This window comes from Heloderma suspectum, chromosome 13 (assembly GCF_057233095.1).
Source record: "Heloderma suspectum isolate Gila_16-S chromosome 13, 16-S_ref, whole genome shotgun sequence".
NCBI classification, from domain to species: domain Eukaryota; kingdom Metazoa; phylum Chordata; class Lepidosauria; order Squamata; family Helodermatidae; genus Heloderma; species Heloderma suspectum.
The window spans coordinates 1,974,919-1,998,916 of NC_139470.1; the positions used below are offsets into that span (position 1 = coordinate 1,974,919).

Below are 23,998 nucleotides of genomic sequence, written 5' to 3' on the forward strand. Positions count from 1 at the left end.
AGCTTTCCTGGAAACTTCCCACACCAGTCTCCGCACACATCCTAGTTCACATCATCATTGACCAAGGGGCACCTCCCACTCAAAAGTAAAGGGCCACAGCTTAGGTGACTGAAACAGAGCCAGAAAAAGAATTATAATCTCCAAATCAACTATGGAAGCAGCAAGGTCAAACATAGGTCTTGGGTTTTGGTATACACACTGGATCAGGATTTGGGCCTGGTCTGTGAGGCTTGTTTTATTTATTGCTATATTTATACAGCGGTCCTATAACACAAGTTCTGTGGGCGGCTCACAAAACCAATACAACAGAAAACAAAAAACAATTAAAACTAAAACACAATTAACATATGGATCTTAAGTTGAAAGGTCCAGACTATAAAACATAGGTTAGAACATAAGAAGAGCTATGCTGGATCAGACCAAGGGTCCATCTAGCCCAGCATTCTGTTCACACAGTCACCCAACAGCTGTCGACGGGAAGCCCACAAGCAGGACATGAGAGCAACAGAACCCTCCCACCCACGCTCCCCAGCAACTGGTGTACACAGGCATACTGCCTCTGATACTGGAGGTAGCATATGGCCTTCAGGACTAGTAGCCATTGATAGCCTTCTCCTCCTCCAGGAATTTGTCTAACCCCCTTTAAAAGCCATCCAAACTGGTGGCCATTGCTACATCTTGTGGTAGTGAATTCAATAGTTTATGCACTGTGTGAAGAAGGCCTGGATGAATAAAAAAGGGTTAGGGCCTCAGTGATGCACGGTGGGTGGGTCCCCTCATCTTTGGATGACAAAAAAAGTTGTTTTGGACCTGGCATTCAGCAGCACATCTAGTAGGACAGGGGATAGGCTGGCAGGCTTATGATGTCAAATCACTCTTCCCCTCTCCCAGCTTATCCAACCCCCCCCACCACATCTCTGCCTTCTTGTAACCATTCTTATAGGGGCACCCTCATCCTCTCCCCACATTAACTCAAACACTCAGCCACATCATTAAAACAGCAGAAGCCAGAACAGTCCAGGAAATTAATACATCCCAGTTCAGGAGAGACCACATCATCAACTTGCTGTGTAATGGCAATGAAACTGCAGCTGTATCTTCTAGGAGAACACAAGGTGGACCTCAAAAGCTGGCCTAAGCCTGTAACCACCTGAGACTATCCACAGAAATCCAGCATTTTTATTTTTTCTACAGAGACAAAGACTGCTGACTTCTTCCTGCTGAGATTACCGAACACTTTCTGCTCCCCCCTGACAGCTCTGTAGGTAGATCTCATTTTCAAAGGTGCCGCAATAACTGCTTCCAAGATGCATATAAAGCCATACTTACCTTGCTCACAGCGAGCGGTGTGCCAAGATTTAATTAGGGCTTGTAACATGCAATGAGATGAAAGGGGCGGAACGATCCAGGCAAGTGGTACAGCGGCTTTCTGATGATGGGAAGGGTGGCAAGAGAAATAATGAGAACCTGTGCAGCTAAGTGAAGCGAGAGACCGGGAAACCGACGAGGATACAATAATTGAATGTCACCTTTAACCCAACAGCTCAGAACCAAACGAGACATGAAAATAAATGCTGCTCCACCACCACCATCACATGCCCACCCTGGCCACTTATAAAGGGGGGGGGGGTGTCTCTGACATTAAAAGAGCATGCACGAGAGAGGCCTGAGCTCCTCTCCAATATGTACACAGAGACACACAACGCCCTGCAATTTTAGCAATCCGAGGAAGATTGCTGTACCTTTGCTTACTCTCCCTGACGCCTGAACTAGCCATAGCCCCACACTAGAAATGAGAAGTCACAGCTTCCCTTCAAAAGCAACTAAAACCAAGGAAAATATAATGCAGTGCTGCAGTGGTTGCATTCACATCTCACCCACTCCCTTCCATGGAGACAACCGGTCCTGTATAATCATTTAAAAGGTTGCCACAATGCGGACATTCTGAACAAGGTTTACCCCGATCTACCTTTCTATACTCAAACCCATTGCTTCTTATTCCATCTGCAGGGAAAAAAGCGATGTTACACACACACACACACACACACACACTTCTTGAAGATGACACTTTTCTATACCTCTCATTTAATATTTTCCCCTCTCCATGTCCAGGTCTTTCAAGCCTTTCTTCATGTGGTTTTCTGCCCACACCCTTCATCGTCTTTGCAGCTCAGACCCTCCCCAAACTGCCAGCATTTCTTAGTTTGCTAGCACAGGTGCACACACACATGCACACACACACACACACACACACCAGCACATTCTGTGTCCATTATCTATCTTCTACAAGACGGCCGCCAATGGGTTAGGTTGTCTCTTAGAGAACATGCTTTACACAGACCTCTGCCGATGAATCGTTCTATTATTTAACAAAAAAGAAGTTCAAGCTGCTGCTATAAATAAGGACCGAGATCAAATATTTATCGGGGTGGGGAACACGCTTCATAGTGCGGTTTCACATGGTGCACTGTTTTGGAAGACTGAACATGCAGGCCTCCTTCCACTGCAAAGTTGCTGGCTGACAGAAAAACAAGAGTGACAGTCGCACAAACATTAACCAAATCCCTGCCTCGATCCAGCAACTTCCTTTCGGTGCAAGAGATCCAGCAGTGGTGGAGATCTCCCCCTTCCTGCAGTCACCACTGCCATCACCGGGGAGGGTTGCCCCCCTCATGTCATCCCTTGGTGTGCTTACAGCGGCTCCCTCTGCTGAAATGAATCAGGCACCCCATGCAGGCCATGCTCTGCATATGCATTAGAGTAAGGCTCCAGGTCAGGAAACTCGGATTCTTCCCAAAGTCACCCCAATGAAGCAAAGCAGATCACGTTAGAGTCCCAGCCTCTTTCTGCCCAAGGCCTTGGAGAGGCAGGCATGGCCACTTGGCATGAATCATGGGGAAATACTGGGTATGTTATACAGCCAGAACTGGGGTGGGGGAGGACGAGAGGCCTCTGATATCCATTTGCAGATACTCACACAAAATTTACCTTTTTACCTCCCCTTTTCCCCACTGTTCTGTAACCCTTGTGCCTCCCTTATTTATTTACAAGATTTATATACTGCTCTACATCCAATAAAATTCTCCAGTGGGGAAGGAAGGAAAAAAAGAATCAAATACAGAGTTAAAATCTTTAAAATCAAATTATGTTAATAAACCTGTGGCTGGTTAGTCAGGGAAGGCTTGTTTAAATAAAAATGTCTTCAGCAGGTGTTGAAAACAACATCAGTACCTGCCAGATATCAAAAGGCAGGGAGTTTCACAGGGAGCGAGCTGATACACTGAAGGCTCTATCACTGAGTGGCCTCCAAATGGACACAGGTCCATACAGAACTACCAGGAGTCCCTCATCTGACAACCTCAGTGACTGGCAGGCTGCTATAGGCGAAGGCGCGCTCTCAGATATCCTGACCCCATGTTGATTTGGACTCATATACCAATAACAAACCTTAAACATGGCCCAGTTGCAAATTGGCAGCCAATGCAGTTCACTCAGTAGAGGTGTTAGCATGTTGAAAAGAGGCAGCTCCCGACAACAACTCTCAATCTGTGCATTGTGCTGTAGCTGCAGCTTTCGGACCAACCTGAAGGGCAGCCCCACGTAGAGCGTGTTGCAGTAATCCAGTCTTGAGGTTATTAGCACCTGTATGACTGTGGTCAAAGTCAGTTGTCTACTTCCCCCTATGATTCCCTTACTTGTCTACTTCCCTCTATCTAACCCTGGGCACAGAACTGTCCGTTATGCTTGCATTATTCCGGCAAAGCACAGGGTTCAGACGTCATGACAAGCCACTCTGAACAACCCAACAAGCCATGGGTGCTCAGGGTGACTTGTTTGTGAAAAATAAGCCACCCTGCAGAACCCGCACCAGTTTGGACATCACGACAAACCACCATGGGTGATAACTCATGTTGGGTTGTTCTTTCATGTGAACCAGGTCACAATCTGGCTTCTGAAAAGAAGAAAGCTTGGGAATGAAGCAGGACAGCTGTGTGTGGAAGGACTGTGAGGTCAGTTTTGATGGGGAGGCGGGGGGGGGGGCTTCCCTATGGCCATATGGCGAATCCGTGGGGGAGGTGAGATTTGAATTAGGAATTCCAAAACTCACAGCTCACCCTCTCACCCGCTACACTACAATTCCCCATGACCAGTGCAAACAGCTGCAAAAAGTCCAGCCAAGGACTAGATAGCCATCTCAATGACATAGCTCAAATCTGAACCCAATTCTAAACAGGCACATTGTTTACAACCACTTGTTCCCTAAGATGACCAGCATTTGTAAATAAGCGGCCCTGAGGACACAGTAATTCCACTTAAAAAAAAAAAAATGAGAACATCAGCATCCAGAAAAGTCTAGCAGAGACCACATTCCCATTAGGGCAGCTTACATGATATGCATCCTAATGAAGGAGCAGTAATTTCCAGGAAATCTAGAAGCCTTCAGAAGACTGGTATCTCATGCATCTGGAAATCTCAACCTTGCTGACTCACAGAGGGAGACAAGAGAGATCCAGTAAATTCTTAAATCCCAATATGATTATCCTAGAACAAGAATAAAATAGTACAGATATTTATTTTTCTCTTCTTAAACACTAGAGTTTTGTGGATTAATGCATACAAAATCCTAGGAGAAATTAGACGGATAGTTTTTAAAGGCCATGTTTAGAGAATTGGCTTCACACGCAAAACACATTAATCTAGGTTGGGGGGTTACTGATGTTTGCAAGATCGACCTCACCCTTAGATTTTACAGACTGAGTCACTAGAGGTTTATGTTAACATGCACATGGAGCCAAACCTCATAGAAAGGAAGGCCTGCACAATGCATAACCCACCAAATGCGTAACCCACCAAAGTTAATGTAAACTCCCCACCCCCGTCACCATACACAGTGTCCTAATGGGGATGCAGTAAACCAGTTTTTGCTACCTTCAGCAAAATACTGGAGTGGGGGAGTAAAGTATCTGGCAGGCTGCAATAACTGCCTGGTGGCAAGGGCCGTAGCTCCGTGGCAGAGCCCCTGCTTTGCATGCAGAAGGTCCCAGGTTCCATCCCCGGCATCTCAGGATGGCTGGGAAAGATCCCTTGCTTGAAACCCTGGAGAGCCGCTGCTGCCAGTCAGCGTAGACCATTCTCAATTAGCTGGACTACAGCTACATGCTGGCTGGGGATCATGGGAGTTGTAGTCCAATGCATCTGAAGGGCACCAGGTTCAGGTCTATACATTCCTAGAGCACTGAGGAGGCAACCACGAAAGCAGCAACTACCACACTACTCCCGGTATCCAATCTGCACACACTTACCACATTTTTATCCTACCCCTCGTCCAAGGAGCTCAGAGACGTGTGCCTGGTTTTCCCTCTCCTCCCCTTGTTATCCTCACAACCAGCCTGTGAGGAAGGTTAGACTGACTAGTCCAAGGTCACCCTGTCAGCTTCATGGCTGAGTGGGGATTTGAATCCATGTCCCCCCCAGCTCTACACCAACGCTCTGTCTTAACCACAAGACCACACTAGCTCTCACATATAGTTGTTTCTATGTTTTGCCCCCAGCCCTGACACCTTGCCACCTCAAAACTATGATGCTTGGTGCCAAGCTATTTTTAATTTCCCACTGCCGCTGCTACCAAAGCAGGGACCTGCACTGTGAAACACCACACGGTTCTTTTGTAAAACCCTGAAGACCATGATCTGCATTCATTCATGTTACATATAACTGATTGAAGTACCAAGAAAAAAGAAAACAAATACACATACATAGTATAAGACAACAGAAAACAAGTAAAAACAGAACTACAATGTTTCTTCAGAACTTAAAAGGAAAAGTTAAACATCTTGTTTTGTGAACCACCCAGAGAGCTTCAGCTTAGAAATGTAATAATAAATAAATAATCTTTACAGAATTAAAACATTTTAAATATTTCCAAATGCATAACATCAAGAAAAAATATATGGATGATGTTTGTTGTTCCAAGAAGTCAATGAATACAGACCATCTTTCCAGAAACCTACCTGTACACAAACCGGAATAACTTCTTGTAAAATAGCAACAAACAAATAACAAAGATGTTTTTAGCAACACTATTTCCCAGACCTTTTTGAGCCAATCTGAAGCTTGTGGAATAAATTATTATCTCCAGCATCGAGCTTTGCATATTTTGCAGGAACCAAAAATTTTGTCTTCAACGTATCTATTTTGTCTTCAACATATCCTAATAAAGTAATCTTTGGTTCGATGGTTAACTGGTAACAGGTAATTTACCTTCATTTTTTAACATGACCCCCAAAATATCAAAAAAGTCAGCATGGTGTGCATTTATTTTTTTAAAAGCAAACCTTATTAATTCTACCCCTGCAGCCAGTTAAAATCCACGTTTATCCCTGGAGTAAAAATCCAGCGAAAGAAGCTCCATCCACCCCCAACATATAATACATGTTTTAGGCACATGGTGGGTTTCTATCCATCGCTAGCCTGCTTTTAATGGCTAAGTGCTCAGGTGCCTGCTTTGCCACCTGGCAAAGATGCTTTTATTGCTCCCACAATTCTTCTTGTATAGGATCATTAAATTATGACAACCTGCTACTGGAACACAGATCTGACACATATATTAAAACAATGTACACAAGGGGTCACGTGGGAACAGTGCCTTTCAAAGCACAGAGGTATCTAGGGGACCCAAAAGCGAGACAATGCATCAGGTGGCCATGGAGCACCCAGGGGTGGTCTGGAAGCAATTCCTCAAAGACGGTCGTCCAGGCATGAGCCCTCAAACAGAATGGGCTCTTTGCTTATATATACATATTTGCTTACAAAAGCTAAACACACTCTACACTGGCCTTCCCCGGCATGGCCACCTCCAGATGTGCTGGACAATAGCACAACATTGCTGCAGGTGATGGGAGCTGCAGGGCGCCTGGTTTTATTTTTATTTTTTTATATTCGATCTGTATCCTGCCTTTCTGCCAAGAAAAATGGCATTCAAATGGCTTACAATCCTAAACACAATTTGTTTAAAACGATAATAAAACAATGCATTAAAACACAAAAGCACAACAACAACAGAATAAAAACAGCACCCAACCCAACAGTCGCTTACATGACAAAGGCCTGCATGACTACAGAGGTCTTTGCCTGCCATCGGAAGGACAGCAGAGAGGCAGTGGACCTAGTCTCCTTTGGCAGGGAGTTCCACAGCCTGGAAGCGGCCACGGAGAAAGCCCTCTTTCACATCACCACCAAAGGCACCTCTGAAGGTGGTGGTCTCGAAAGAAGAGCCTCCTCCAGACTCCTTAAGGCCCAGGCAGGGAGAAGACGGTCTTTCAGGTAGCCTGGTCCCAAGCCATACAGGGCATAACTTTATAGGCCATAACCAGCACTTTGAAGTCTGCCTGGAAACAGATTGGAAGCTGCTGGAACAAGAGAGTCATGTGCTCCCTGTAATCGGCCCTGGTCAACATTCTGGCCACAGCATTCTGGACCAGCTGGAGTTTCTGAACAAGTCTCGAATGCTGCCCCACATAGTTACAATATGGGTTACAATAGCCCAAACAGGGTTACAATAGTCCAAACAGGATGCAACTAAGGTGTGTGTGACTGTGGCCAGATCAGACATCTCTAGGAATAGGCGCAGTTGGCACAAATGCACTCCTGATGAGATCTGGGCATCCCAGTTTAGGACTGAGTCCAGAAGTACACACAAACTGCAAGCCTGAGTCTTCAGTGGGAGTGCAACCCCATCCAGCAGAGGCCGAGTCCCTGTTCCCTGATCTGACTTTCAATTAACCACGAGCACTTCTGCCTTGTCTGGATTAAGCTGCAATTTGTTCACCTTCATCCAGTCCATTACTGACATCAGGCACCAATTAAGAACTAGAACAGCTTCCTTGGGGAAGCTTCCTTGGTCGGGGAAGGCTGCTCTACAGTATTTTTTTTAAACATACAATCCATAAAAAGAAAACATCACATAGGCTCTAATATTGTCATGGAATCTGTCGTTCCAATATAAAGCAAGCCTTGACCATCTCTGAATGAATGGATTTTGCACCATCACGCTCTCCTGAGCTTGCACATAGCACATCAGTTTCATCATTATAGCAATGGCCTACCTTCTATAAAATAAGTCTGAACTCCAGCTGAGGCCTTTAGTACTACATTTTACATAATCAAGAAACAATATTTGTTTGCAGACAAACTGGAGAGGGTTCAGAGGAGGGCAAGTCTAATGGGCTCAAGTTACAGGAAGCCAGATTCCGGCTGAACATCAGGAAAAACTTCCTGGGTGTCAGAGCAATACGACAATGGAACCAATTACCTAGGGAGATGGTGGGCTCTCCCACACTGGAGGCCTTCAAGACGAGGCTGGACAGCCATTTGTCAGGGATGCTCTGACTTGGATTCCTGCATTGAGCAGGGGGTTGGACTCGATGGCCTTGTAGGCCCCTTCCAACCCTACTATTCTATGATTCTATTCTATGATTCTATGAATATTCCTCTCAAGACTGCCCTAACACACACACACACACACACACACACACACTCCAAAACAAAATCCTTGCCTGGTACTAGCATAAATCCAGCAGGCCAGGAAACTGTCCTCCACTTGTGCCAAAGCTGAGCTCTCCAAACGTTTGCTGTACATGGTCCCAAACTCCTCCACCTTCACCAATGCTCTATTCACAATTTAGCCTTTAGGGCTAAGTCCTGCAAAAAAGGGAGCTCTGCAATATCTGGTCTACACTGGGTTGGGGGCTTATGGCAGCAGAAAAAACACTATTATTGCAGGGGAGTCCTCCTTTGTAATGGCTGGAGAGTATCAGAAGCTCTGTGGTACAGCCCCTGCTTTGCATGCAGAAGGTCCCAGGTTTGATCCCCAGGAACTCCAAGTAAAGCTGGGAAAGACCCCTCCCTGAAATCCTGGAGAGCCAGTCACCACAGGTTTGACAATACTAAGCTAGATGTACTGGCTAGAATCTGACTCACTATGAGGCAGCTTCCTATGTTCCTGTTTAAATCGGCCCTTTATTCAGATCCATGAGGACCAGAATATTACTTGATTTTTATGGGAAGATCATAGCTCAGTGGCAGAGCACATCCTCTTCACACAAATAGTCCCAGCTTCAATTCCCAGCATCTCCAGGTACAGCTGGGAAAGATCTTGATCTGAAGCCCTGGAGAGCCGCGGCCAGTCAGTGTCGAAAATACTGGGCTGATAGATGGACCAACGGTTGACTCGGTGTAAGACTGCTTCTTATGTTCCTAAGACTGGGTGACACAGAGAATTCATCCTGCAAAGAAGTGAGTCGCATTGGCCTTAACACTGACTGGTCCCATGGAAAGCGTGGACAAGCCCCTAAGGTTTCACCGCCACAGTTAATGTGTTAAGCGAGCCTGGGAAATTTGCTGCAGGAAATAAACTTCACAAGGCACCCTCCCTAAATGAGGAGTTTGATCCAAAGAGTATGGTGAAAACCCAGAAAAAACCAGATCAATCATCCAGAGATCTAGTCCCTGGAAGAGTGCCGATACAGGAGGGATCTGCCAACATGAACAGAAGCCCGTAGGAAGGCACCACTGAATCAGCAAGTGGAAACTCTTCCAAGTAGGGAAGGCTCAGCCAATAGAAAGGTCAACTTCAATTTCATTTATTTAAATTTCTCCCTCAAGGGTGCCCTTGAAAATAGTAATATATCCTAGTTTCACTTCATCTTCATAAAATAACCTTCGAAACAGGTTGGCCTGCAGAACAGCCACTTGACAGAGAAGGGACCTGATCCCACTTTCAAATCCAACCCATCATCTATGGCAGCCTTCCACAACCTGGGGCCCTCCAGATGTTTTGGACTTGAACTTCTATCAATCCCAGGTAACATGGCCTATGGTCAGGAATGCTGGGAGCTGTAGTCCAAACCATCTGGAGGGCACCAGGATGAGGAAGGTTAATCTATGGTGAGACATCCTTGCTCCAAGAGCTAAAACAGCAACCATACATGGATAGACGGTGTACCACCAGTGGAGGAGGCATGACCACCCAACACAACAATCCTAAGAGCAGCCATGTTGGATCAGACCAAATGTCCATCTTGTCCAGCCTCCCGTTTCTCACACTGGGCAACCCAATACCTCCGAGAAGCCCAGACGCAGGACGTGAAGACACGAGCCCTTCTCTGGTTTACTTCCTTGCAACTGGTATTCACAGCTATAGTGACTCTGAATGTTGAAGTTTCCATTCTCACCTTGTAGAGCAAGTAACCACAGAGAGAAGAACCATGCTTCTGCATGAATTGCCAGGAAAGGCAACAAAGAAATAAAGTGTAACGGAAAATAAAATAATCACTTTTTGAAGCAATCTAAATGCTGTAGCCGGAAGTACATCTTGCATCAGCAACTTCTGCAAGTTCATTATGCATTCTGTGAAGACTTCGTTTCATAGAATCATAGAATTGTAGGGTTGGAAGGGGCCTACAAGGCCATCGAGTCCAACCCCCTGCTCAATGCAGGAATCCAAGTCAGAGCATCCCTGACAGATGGCTGCCTAGCCTCGTCTTGAATGCCTCCAGTGTGGGAGAGCCCACCACCTCCCTAGGTCATTGGTTCCATTGTTGAATTGCTCTAACAGTCAGGAGGTTTTTCCTGATGTTCAGCCAGAATCTGGCTTCCTGTCACTTGAGCCCATGATTCTGTGTCCTGCACTCTGGGATGATGGAGAAGAGATCCTTGCCTTCCTCTCTTTGACAACCTTTCAAGTACTTGAACAGCGCTATCATATCTCCCCTCAGTCTTCTCTTCTCAAGGCTAAACATGCCCAATTCTTTCTGTCTCTCTTCATAGGGCTTTGTTTCCAGTTCCCTGGTCGTCTTTGTTGCCCTCCTCTGAACCCTCTCCAGTTTGTCTGCATCCTTCTTAAAATGTGGTGCCCAGAACTGTACTCCAGATGAGGCCTAACCAGTGCTGAGTAGAGGGGAAATAGTACTTCCCAGGATTTGGAAGCGATGCTTCTATTAATGCAGCCCAAAATAGCATTGGCCTTTTTTCCAGCCACATCATACGGTTGGCTCATATTCAGCTTGTGATCTACAACAGTCCCAAGATCCTTCTCGCTTGTAGTGTTGTTGAGCCACGTATCCCCCATCTTGTAACTGTGCATTTGGTTTCTTTTTCCGAGGTGCAGAACTTGGCATTTATCCCTGTTAAATTTCATTCTGTTGTTTTCTGCCCAGCACTCCAGTCTATCAAGATCACTTTGAATGTTGTTTCTGTTTCCAAATTATTAGCTATCCCGCCCAGTTTTGTGTCATCTGCAAATCTGATAAGCATTCCCTGCACCTCCTCATCCAAGTCATTCATAAACATGTTGAAGAGCACTGGGCCCAGGACTGAGCCCTGCGGTACCCCGCTCGTTACCTCTCCCTAGTTTGAGAAGATCCCATTGATAAACACTCTTTGAGTCCGATTCTGTAGCCAACTGTGGATCCACCAGATCGTTGTTTCATCTAGCCCACTTTGAGCTAGTTTGCTCATCAGGATATCATGGGGCACTTTGTCGAAAGCTTTGCTGAAGTCGAGGTATATGATGTCTACAGCATTCCCACAGTCCACAAGGGAGGTTACTTGATCAAAAAATGAGATCAGATTAGTCTGGCAAGATTTGTTCTTGACAATTCCATGTTGGCTTCGAGTAATCACTGCATTGTTTTCAAGGTTTTCATTGTTTTCCCCAATCTACTGCCCATGGATTTCACTGGGTGACTCTGAGTTTTAGTAACCCGAGGGAGAAAAATTCTCTCTCTCACCATCCACAATATAAGTCTTTAACATGTCACCCACACACACAGTTATCTTTAGTTTTAAACCAGAAACCCCCAAATGCCATAGCCTAGTCTTCTCCCAACATGATATCCTCCAGATGTGTTGGACTGCAGCTCCCATCATTCCCAGCCAGCCTGGCCATGTCAGCTGGGAATGTTGGGAGCTGCAGCCCAACACATCTGGAGGACATAAAGCTGGGGAATGTTGGGCTAGCCTTTCCCCCTAATGAAGGTGTTCCAGCTCTCAATCCTTCCTAGCTACTCTGGCATATTATCAGTAGTAAAGCGAAAGTGGTGCCCATTCAAGTCAGTCTCCACTGCTGTTTATCTCACCTCTGGAATTTATGCCTGCTAAGGAAGGTCATCCCTTACCAATGCCACCTGCATTTGCCTTATTATGGTGTGCCTGGTAGAATTATTGTTCACTTCTCTCAAAATGTACGAGCAATATCCTATTTATTTATTTATTGCATTTATACCCCGCCTTTCTCCCTCTTGCAAGGAACTCAAGGCGGCTTACATTATCCTCCTCCTCACCGTTGTATCCTCACAACAACAACCCTGTGAGGTAGGTTGGGCTGAGAGTCTGTGACTGGCCCAAAGTCACCCAGTAAGCTTCCATGGCCAAGTGGGGACTAGAACCCGGATCTCCCGGCTCCCAGTCCGTCACTCTCACCACTACACTACACTGGCTTTGGCATGAGCAATAACGTAGATTACGTTGCGCTAGCATAAGCTCCCTCTGGCGCTGTGCCAACAGCATCTGCTGGTGAGATGGGAAACCCACTGGGCCAGCAAATGCTCTTGGTGCTGTGCTAGAGGTAGCTGATGCTAGCACCATGTAATGTACGTTGGCACTCTTGCCGAACAGGATTCTGACCCCTAAATGACCAATGGACGGGGCCGGGGTGGGGAGAGATGGGTCAGCTTTGTTTTTTCTTGTCTGTCGTTGGGTGGGGATGTGATGTCTGCGTTTATGTTGCTTTTTCGTCGTTTGTAATTTTTTATTGTATTTCAGGAGGAAAACACTGTAAGTGTTAATGGCATGAAATGGTTGTGAACAGCCTCAAAAACAAACCTTTCAAAGTCAGAAAGACAGCATAGATATCAAGATAAATATTGTCAGGTACAAAAAAAACCCATCCCAATTTTTGCGCTAGGAAATATATTCTGGAACCTAAATTATGCTAATAAGCTTTGCATATATTTTTCATAATTTATTCCAGCCTGATAGATGTGTTGGAGTAAATGCCCATCACTCCCAGCCAGCATGGCCCACTGGCCTGGAGGAAGAGAAAGGACCTCACCCCACACACACGGCAACAGCAGGGATTTCACCCTGGGTCACCCCCAGTCCAAGTGCGGCCTTTGCTGCACTATGCCACACTGGCTGCATGATCAACATCCCTCTCTTAGGAAGCCTTGATTAGAAAGATCAATAATTTCATTCATATTTGTTAAAGTGTAACTGGCCATTCATCCAAAATGCATTTTTAATGCAAATATCGTTATTACTGCCTAATTTTAAATTGCTTAGAAACTCCTGCTTGCCACAAAGGCTGAAACCCAGCGCAATTAAGGAGCACTCACAGACTTTACAGGAACAGGCAAAACAAAAACAAAAACCCCATATGCACACATCTTATTGCAATGAGAAGCCCCGTGTCATCCTGCTCGTCCTGTAGCAAACAGGATGTGGAGAGGAGCAAAATGAGTTAAAGGTAGTTCGTTGACTCAAGATAGAACTCAAACTGTGCTTGCCCTCATGGGGCTGGGCTTCGGAGGAAGCAGCTTGCACTGGGACAAAAGACAACGGCAGCTTAATTGCTGATAAAAATAGGGTTTCGAATAAATGCGCTATCAGTACACTGCCTAAGAACTCTTCCACTTCCGATTTCATTTAGCCAGGGGCAGCCCTTCTGGGAGGCGAGGAGAGGAGGAGGATCTTGGCCAGCATTCAGGACAGCAGTGAGCGAGGAAGATATAGACAGATCTGACCCGGGGGTGGGGGCACAATCCCCTAGGAAGTTCTCCAACATTGTGAGCCTCATTGAAATGAAAGGGACCTACACAAGACCAGCTCTCGTACAGGAGAATTTCCTGGGAGATTGGTGCCATGTTAGAAAACAGTCTGAGTCAGCCATGCATTTGACCGCGAGAAGCACTTGCCTGAAGGGGCTCAGAAGGACACAAGAAACTGCTTGCTGCTGCCACCTCCTCCTCATTTAGGTAGCACATTTTCTACCTATTTTCTTTGTTTGCAACTATTCCCCCTTTTGCAATTAGGGAACCACAGAGGTCCATTTTCTCATTGGAGCAGGTGTTTCAGTGAGGAAGGAACAAGCCTGCCAATTCCTCTTCTTTAACTAAGGAAGCTGCAAAAATGCTGATTTTTGTACCCCATCTTGAGTTGCTTCAACTGGCAAAAGCAGAAGACCAGTGTTGCAAACTCAGAATTATGGCCCTATGAACTCAGCATGTGGCCAGCAACGTTCGCATTATGAGAATCTGCCAGAAATTTCTCCCCTCCCCAAACTCACTTCAGCTCTCGGCAATTCAATTGACTTTTCACTCCCATAGGTGAGGTGGACAGTCGCCATTTTGGGAGCAGTTTCCATCAGACAAAAGACTTCAAAGAACTCCAAAGTCTCAAAGGGCGGTCAGAGAGCCTCCTTGACTTGCCAGGGCCTCCAGCCGGCAATTGCTCAAAACAGCTCTTTACCTGACGGTGCTTCTGGAAGACGCGCCTGTGTACATTTTGCCAATGCTAGGCAACGATGCATTGATTATTCAGGAAGTGCAACGCATCGGGGAGACCAACACGCTAACAAGGATTTAGTGTTGTCAGGGCAAGATGGGCTTGTTCTCCAGAGCAACACGTCTGGCAAACTCTTCAAACAATCCATCATGGAGGTGGGGGAAATGCTTTATGGGCCTACCAGTCCAGGGAAGGGGGGGGGCACACCAACATTCCATACGCGAGACACAACCTGCTACAGCTCAGTGCTAGAGCAGCCGCTTTGCACGTGGAGGGTCCAGCTTCAACCTGTGCTGTCTTCAGGTAGGGCTGGGCAAGGGCAATTGTTTGAAAACCTGGAGAGCCCTTGCCAGTCGGGGTAAATAATACTGAGCTGAATGGACACACAGGCTGACTTGGTAGAAGGCAGCTTCCTATACACACCCTGGAATTCCTGGATTATTAACAAACATTACAATCCGCCCTTCATGTACCCAAACAAGGATGTCAAAAGATTTGCAAGAAATGATCCCAGTGTAAAGATGGAACACATTACATATGCAACAACCCAATTTAAGCAAGGGTTGAGGGGGAGCATTTTACTCTTTCAACATCAAGCTCCACAGACTATCTAAACACTGCCAAAAATAAGCTAGCAAGTCTCTCGACCTGTTTGACCAGTGGCCTCAACTACACTGACCCAAACCACTGGCCAATGGCCCCTCCACCTGAATTCAGCCCTATTCAGAGCTTTAAAGCCACAGAGTTACTCAAATTGGACAAAGAAGCATACAGCTGCAAAGCAAACATATATTGGTTTCATACCAGTTTAACTGTCACGGCCTCCACCCAAAAATCTTAGGAGTTGTAGCATGACCGTTCTCTGTCAGAGATCCCTAGCTTCCCTCAACACACACACTGAACTACAGTCTGTAGGATTCTCTAAGGGGAGAAAAATGACTTTTAAATTAGTTTAGGTCTGTGGTATAAATATGCCCTTGAGGCTCCTAACTCTTGCAGCCTGGAAGTTAAAAAGATTAGATGAAGGGAAAATGCCAGCAGCCTAATTTTTGCGGCTCCTGCCTGTGTGTTGCCAGCAGCACTGAGAAGATAGTAAGTGTGCATTACTGTGTCCCAATGAAGCCCAGATTTGACAATTTGTGGCCAACTGTGGATTAACTCCTGGTGCAACAAGAAAATCCCCCCACGCCCAGACATTCTGTGAGAGGTAGCATAAACGGATTTCAAAAGTGACAGATCTCCTTCAGAGATCAAGTCTGGTAGCCCTACAAGCTACTCAAACTAAAGCAGCTGGAGCAACATTGCTGGATGGCTGCAACCATCTTGCCCTGCTTGCAAAGCTTCTCCCAAAACATCTGGCTGGACCCTGCTGGACGACAGAGTGCTGAGCTGGAGACACCCCTGCCCACCTGATGTGCCAGTCCTCCTGCTCTCACTCCAGTATCTGCAGTCACAACCTCTCACACCGCTGACCTGAACATGGGTTCCACACAAAATGGGGCACACCTACACACACAACCCAGGCTCATTTACGGAAATATTTCCAAACTGTGTGCTGGGAAGAAGTGTGCCTTGAACAACAAAGCCACTACATTGGACAGACTCACCAGTCTATGCTCCTTGGACTGGGGCAGCCCTATGGAGCATGGATGCCTGCTCCCCCCATGCTGAACCAGTCAAGGCAGAGTGTAAGGCAGCATTCCCCAACTTGGTACCCTCCAGATGTTTTAGACAACTCCCATCATCCCCGACTACTGGCAGGAGCTGATGGGAGTTGAAGTCCAAAGCATCTGGAAGGCACCGGGTGAGGTCACACCAGGATTCCCTGAAGCAGCCCATGCTACAGCTGAGGTGGCAGGAGAATTCCAGAGGGATCACTGTCAGCCCACAGTCCTGGGCCAAGAGGCCATAGCAATGGGGGTCTGCCCACTGTTCTGGGAACTGATCTGCTTTGTTTGTTAAGCACCATTTGCTCCAAATGTCACCCAGGAAAGCACACAACTGGTCCCTAGGAATCAATACTTGGGCAAACACAGATGTGGCGTGTGCAATTCAGATCACCAACGTAATGCAGGGGGAATAAAATTCACACAACTTACCAATCTTCTGGCTGAAAATCTTATTGAAGGTTAACTCTCCTCTCTCCTCCAAATACTTCTGCATCACACTTCGGATACTGAAAGAGAAATCATTGCAAACAGATTACTTCTAGGTACCTCACCCTCCACAAGGAAATTAAGAAAGATCTGGCCGTGCTCAGACGATCAGCAGAGGAAACAACGCAGTATAGGTTGTTTCCCCAGCGCCACACATACCAGTTGCGCGACCAGCATTTCCCTCATCATCTGTGCCGCAGGCTGCCATGTTGTCCAAATCCAGTGTGCAGCACAGCAGGGGTGGTTTCTCACCCACCCCACAACCACTACTGCAAGCCATGGGTTCAGACCACATTGCAACCCACAGCGTGGGTAATTAGGGAAATGCTAGTCACGTAACCGGCACACATGGGGGAAACAACCCATACTGCGCTGTTTCCCCCTCTGATCATCCGAACCCAGTTAGTAAGTAGAACACACACACACACACACACACACATCCAACAGCTGGGATTGTTTAGCTTGGAAAAAAGGAGGGTCAGGGGAGACATGATAGAAGTCTACAAAATTATGCATGGTGTGGAGGATGTGGACAGGGAGACATCTTTCCCTCTCTTTCAAAACACTAGAACCCAGGGTCATCCCATGACATTGATTGGTGGGAGATACAGGACACATAAAAGGAAGGACTTCTTCACACAGCGCAGAGTTAAACTATGGAATTTGCCACCACAAGACATAGCAATGGCCACCAATTTGGATGGCTTTAAAAGGGGCTAGACAAATTCCTGAAGGAAAAGGCTATCAATGGCTATTAGTCTTGATGGCTATGTGCAACCCCCAGTACCAGAGTCAGTGAGCCTATGTACACCAGTTGCTGGGGAACATGGGTGGGAGGGTGCTGTTGCGCTCATGCCCAGCTTGTGGGTTCCTGATCGACAGCTGGTTGGTCACTGTGTGAACAGAATGCTGGACTAGATGGACCCTCAGTCTGATCCAGCAGGGCTCTTCTTATGTTCTAACCCCAAGGCTAATGTGGCCATGTCAAATGTGGCCATGTCAAAGCAGCTGCACAACCCTTAAATTATCATTTAAGTGATCATGTTTTCTAACAGAAATGGAAGTTCTGCAAAAACAAACCACCCCTAAAGACCCATTTCAGTCGGGCTTCAGGCCTGGGCATGGGACAGAAACGGCCTTGGTCGCCTTGGTGGATGATATGAGGAGGGCTCTGGATAGGGGTGAATGCTCCTTCCTTGTTCTCCTCGACCTCTCAGCGGCTTTTGATACCATTGACCACGGTATCCTCCTGGACCGCCTGGAGGGGTTGGGCATTGGAGACACTGTATTGCGGTGGTTCCGGTCCTTCCTCTCCGGCAGGTACCAGAGGGTAGCACTGGGAGAGGAGGTTTCGGACCCCTGGCTGCTCACTTGTGGGGTGCCACAGGGTTCCATCCTCTCCCCGATGCTATTTAACATCTATGTGAAGCCGCTGGGGGCTATCATCAGGAGGTTTGGGGTGCAGTGTCATCAATATGCGGATGACACGCAGCTCTACCTCTCATTCAAATCTTCACCAAGGTTGGCCGTAGAATCCCTGTCCAAATGTCTGGAGACGGTGAGTGGCTGGATGGGGAGGAATAAGCTGAAGCTCAACCCTGACAAGACCGAGGTACTTTTGGTGGGAGACAAGAGGAGGCTGGGGGATGTTGACCTGGTGTTGAATGGGGTACGGCTACCCTTGAAAGACCAGGTCCGCAGCCTGGGGGTCATTTTGGACTCCCAGCTGTCCATGGAGGCTCAGGTGTCAGCTGTGAGCCGGACAGCGCTGTATCAACTCCATCTGATATGGCGGCTGCGCCCCTTCCTTCCCGACCATCTGCTCCCATCGGTAGTACATGCCCTGGTCTCCTCTCGTTTAGACTACTATAATGCGCTCTACGTGGGGTTACCCTTGAAGACGGTTCGGAAACTGCAGCTGGTACAGAACGCGGCGGCTCGCCTGATTAAAGGCAGCCGCCAGCGAGATCACATCACTCCAGTGCTGAAGGAGTTGCACTGGTTACCAGTTGTTTTCCGGGCCAAATTCAAGGTGTTGGTTTTGACCTTTAAAACCCGATATGGTTCCGGCCCAGCTTATCTTAAGGAGCGCCTCCAGCAACACCAGACAGGCCGCTTAACAAGATCAGCCTCGGATGGCCTTCTCTCTGTCCCATCAGCCAGGACAGCTAGACTGGTGGGGACGAGGGAGAGGGCCTTTTCTGTGGTGGCTCCCACTCTGTGGAACTCCCTCCCTAGGGAACTCCGTCATGCCCCCTCTTTAATGAGCTTCCGTCGTGCATTAAAAACGTGGTTGTTCAGGCAGGCATTTGGGGTGGGTTAGGGTATTTAAAAAAAAAAATTATGGTAAAATTTTATTGTTTTAAATTGTTTTATGGTGGGTTGTACATCGCCCAGAGTGGCTGGGTGACCAGTCAGATGGGCGATTAATAAATTTAATAAATAAAATAAAATAAAAACTAAAGCATTCATATATATTCCATCACACTCTTTTAACATTTTGTCACATTCAAGAAACAAAATCCAGGATGGAGCTATTCCGAATGGTAGCAAAGAGCAGCCAAACAGAACACACACACGCAAAAAAAAAACAACCAGCAAAGAACTGAGAACACATCCCCCAAAGCATGCTTTGACTGAACCATAAGTGGAATCCCAGTGTCCCCAGAGAAGATATTGTGCTGAAATACCTGGGGCATTTTGTGCCTTCCAATTAAGTCCTCCATTTTTCAGCATCTCTTCTGAAGCGTTGCCTCTTTGCTAGGAGGGGCTTCCTGGGATTTTTGGGTGCTGCCCCCCCCCTTTTTTTGCTGTGCAAACAGGAACAGGCTTGATTCTTAATGGATTGTGTCACCAGGGACAGGAAACTAACTCTGTGCTCCCCCCTGCCACCTCAGTGGTGGCACACACACCTTTACTATCACGTACAGTCTGAACACACATGATGCATCAAACCTGCTGGAAACTGCGCAGCTCTGTGGCTGGTCATTGCCTAGAAAACCTGCACATGGCACCCTTGAGTTCCACAGAAGTAAAACAGGATATCACTATAGCCAATAAGTACATATAATTTTCTCCCATATATATGGATGGTCACTCCTGACCCCTGCTGACAGACTCCCAGGACGGGTTGCACACCCAGAGGTCCTTGCAACGCACAAACTGCTCGTATCCCACTAGCACAATGAGAGGCATCTGGCTGGCATACATCTAAATGCACCAGCAGAGAGAGCCAGCTATCTTTGCGCGGGCAATGAGATGGATGGCTTGGATCGTCTTAGGAATGACTCAAGTACAACTCATTTGCTTGCACAGAGTATTATGTTTTATAGGCAAAAGTGACGGGAGCTGAGAAATACCTCACAATTCTCCCGGTTTCCCATTAACAGAATTGACTTTTGGGGGTCCCACTGTTTTTCAATTATAAAAAAGCAAGTGCAGATTAGCACCAATTTGGGAAGGTTTGATGTACCACCTCCCCAAGCTCAACAGGAGACCTGAGATGATTTGGAGATGGGCTTTGCCACATTTGCAACTGCAGCATGTCTTGAAGACAGAGGAAGCCTTCGAGCAAAGAGGTGTTTCTTCCTACACGTTCCCCAATCTTCAGCTTGCTCAGACAAATGAGAATCCACAGCTTGCTTCATCATCAAATTCCTTCCTAGCTGTGTGATCATGTGACTGCTCAGGACAGTAACATGTGTAGGAAGTTGGAATAGTCAGCCCTCCTGATACCAGTGGGGGCACAGGTAAGATGCTGAGGAAAGGGCTTCTGGAAAAAGTGCAGCCACACCAGTAAAAGCCACTGTCTAGGAAGACCTCGCAGACAGACATTCAGCTTTCCTTGCATCCACTTGGTCAGGCAAGGGCCTTTTGGCAGTTGAGACACTACTCAAATCCTAACACATTTCTCATTATTTACTTTATTTGGCACCTGTGCCAGGAAACGATCCTGGGGTGATCCACCAAGGCTCGGAGGCTGTTAAAACCAGGGGAAGCTACAGCAACAACATGAGTTGCATTTCCAGAAGACCATTTGGGGAGGGAAGAGCAGTGGGAGGAGACTTGCTCCTGCTCAGGTTGGACTGGCTAGCAATACAAAGCAGGGGAGGCATTCTTGTCTTTGGGTGCAGGGCATGGTTTAACTTGGCTGGGCAAGCAACCTGGAGCGGTTAGCATCTTTCTCCCAGCTCCCCATACGTGGCTCCCTATGGTCCAGATGACATAGGCCCAAAGTATGGGTCTATGCCCCTGACCATTGGCCATGCTGGCTGCAGTTGATGAGAGTTGTAGTCCCAATCATCTGGAAGGCACCAGGCATAGGCTGATCTTTGTATAGGGAGCTGCTGATCTTGCCTTCAGACAGGAAGACAAGATGACTAAAACGCAATGGGGATCTCAAGCATGATGAACTGGGAGCATCCATGCCAGCTGTCCCTTAAGGCAACACATTGAAATCCACATGGCCATTGCCTCTTGCTCCTCAGGGAGCCACCCCAGCCATGCTTCCAGGACCATGGCTTTAGCCAATGACTCCACTCCAGACTAGAAAAGGCAAAAGGCAAGGGGGGGGAGGAGAGTACCCTGGGCTATTAAATGGAGCTGGAGCAACTTGATGCCTTCCAAGATGTAGGACATTAAGAAGCAGTTGCTCTTTTAGTCGTTTGCGAGAGCCGGCCTGGCCTTTGACAGTGCAGGCTCAGGACTCCTGAATGGCACAGCCACAGCAAGCGTTGTTAAAGGGAGGGCGAAGGTTAACGCCAGTGCAGAAGGTACACTCCACATTCACGTCAGGAAGAGGACGGACAGCACCACGAGGCAATGGAAGGTGCTCGTGAACCAGGGATCCTAGCAGTCAGGCTCCAGAGCCCAACTCCTGCACCAGCAGAGTCCCATGTCCACTGAGCTCTGGGCTGCAAAGGAGCCATCTGGGCTCCTGTATTGGCCTGCCTGAGCCTCCAGTCAGCGGACCCCATCCTCGCCCCCCAGGCTCCACAAAGCCCTAGCCCCAAGCTGGTGCCTTCCAGGTGGTTTTAGACTACAACACCTACAACTTTTTTAAAATATATTTTTATTTATTTTATCTTTCTAAACACTACTAGAATTACCAACAACCTACTCAGTAACTCCTACAACTCTTTACCATGGGCCATGCTGGCTGGGGCTGATGGGAGCTGAAATCCAAACCATCCGAAGGGCACTCTAAGTCACTTGCTTGTGGTGTGAGGATTCTGCCCAAGCACCTGTTTGCTGCCTTAGATCTTGACCTCTGCCTGTTTCTGGCCCACTTGGATGGAGAACCCAACTGCCAGGAGCCTGACAGGCAGCTTATCCAAGCAACTCTCTGCCACAAGCCAAGCAGCACAATGACAGGCCTCCTTCCTCAGTCCACAAACAACGTAGCTGACTCCATGGCTGCTCTACTGAGCTGTTTCACTGCCATGCTGCAATGCCCACCTGCCCACCTGGAGAGGCGTAAGGAGATCCGAGGTGCAGCAAGGTTGTACACTTCTCCCCTCCAGCAGAGGCTGAGTAAAGACAGCAGGAACAGCCAGGCTCCAATACAAGGCAGGCAGGAGGGATCACACTGAGAGGCAGCTCTGTCAGTATAGCTCACGCTAATGCTGCTCCAAGCAATTCCCCCTGAGGACAACAACAGAAATACCCCCCCCCCTGCTCCCAAAAAAAAAGCGATGGAGGAAGGGAGGGAGATTTCCAGTCCAAGGAACCCCTCCAAGTTTGAATAGATGTCACTCTATCTGCGCACTCCCTGCCCCTTGGCTCAGTTGAATGCAGCTCCCCTCTGGCACCTGCGTTGTCATTACACTTGCTTTACTCTTGGGGAGTCTAATCCTCTTGTCCTCACCCCATGCTTTGGAAGGACCAAGAAAGTGTGTCTGGGTTCAGTACACCAGGCCCCTTACTGAGGCACAACACATGGTCTCAATTCAGCCCTGCAAGTTAAGTCCACAAAAGCTAGCCCCCAAGCATTTTTACCCACTGGCCTGCCCAGGCATTCCTTCATTAGTAATTTGTAGCATATCAATGGCCAGATAGGAAAAAAAAAAAAGGAACCAGCTCTCTTTCTGTTTACAGATGCTCCCATGCTGGCTACCTGGAGGCAATTCTTACTCACCATAGGTGATCAGGGAAGTGGCTGTTTACAAGCCTGGTCCCAACTCCATAGCAATCCCTGCTCACAGGTGAGTTCAGTGTGAATAAATGAGCAAATCAACTCAGTCTCAGAGACTGAGAGACCTAATGGCCATGCAGTCCAACCCATATCAGTCTCCTGCAAATCTATGCTTACCAACACCCAAACCAGCATGGCAAAGCTGTTATTCAAATCCAGTTCTTCAATGTTCAGATGCAAGACTTTAGACCACTCTACAGCCTGCTCCAGAAACAAACAGATTTCTTTGAAATGAGAAGGAATAGCTGAGCCATTTGCAAATTTGCACAATTGTACAACACTCCAGTCCCAGAGCTGGAAACATTTCCCCAGAGAAGGGCTTTGACATTCTCATTTAGGATAATTAGTCCCATACAGGTTATTCATTATTTTGAAGGGGGGGGAAAGAAGTTAACACTACTAGTGGATGTTTCCTAGAGATGCTAGGAGGGAGGAAAGGAGTGGGAATGCATGGCTAACAAATTTTCTTTAACAATTCATTTTGGAGTAATTGCCAGGCTGACTGTTTGCTGCTGGAACACAACTGCTCATAAACACCAGCAGTTAGACACTGCCACCTTTCACTGATAACAGCTCTCTTTCAGATTGTATACATTTTGGATGGCTTTTACTTCCATTTTCCAGGTCTAACTGACCAGATCAATTTTCACATCTTTCTAAACCTGTAACTGTATTGTGTTTCTCCAAACAACAAATTATCAACAAATTGCACCCTGTCTTCATTCCTAATGTATAAGAAATGAAGTCAATTAATATAGTTGCTCTCCGTCATTAAACCAGCAAAGAGCCGAGGCAGAAAAGCCCTTAAGTGCTTAAGCCTTAGACTACAACATGCCCCCAGGAGATCAATAAGTGGGCTGTGTCTGCAAACAGGCTCTCATCCTTCCCTTGCGCTGCACAGATGGAGCCGTCCAGAAGGGTGGTCAATGCGAACACGGGATGCATCATGTGCAAACCTGTTTCTTCCCTGCAACAATCACTACAAACATCCACCCCGAGCTGCAGTGGCCTTTTCAAACTCTCTTTAAATTCTGTTTTAAACTGTTTGTTCTGATTTGTTTTGTTTTTTGGTAAGTTGCTCTGGAAA

The 23,998-nt window shown here is 47.1% G+C and overlaps 1 protein-coding gene across 3 annotated transcripts in view; it reads right to left on the reverse strand.

Annotated features, from left to right (window-relative positions):
* Nucleotides 1-23,998, reverse strand: part of GRK3 (G protein-coupled receptor kinase 3) — an 86,668-nt gene that overhangs the window by 53,569 nt on the left and 9,101 nt on the right. For all 3 annotated transcript variants that reach the window (XM_084820349.1, XM_084820350.1, XM_084820348.1), the window contains exon 2: nucleotides 16,662-16,738. In XM_084820349.1, coding sequence (XP_084676475.1) covers nucleotides 16,662-16,738 — 77 coding nt within the window. The remainder of the gene's footprint in view (nucleotides 1-16,661; nucleotides 16,739-23,998) is intronic.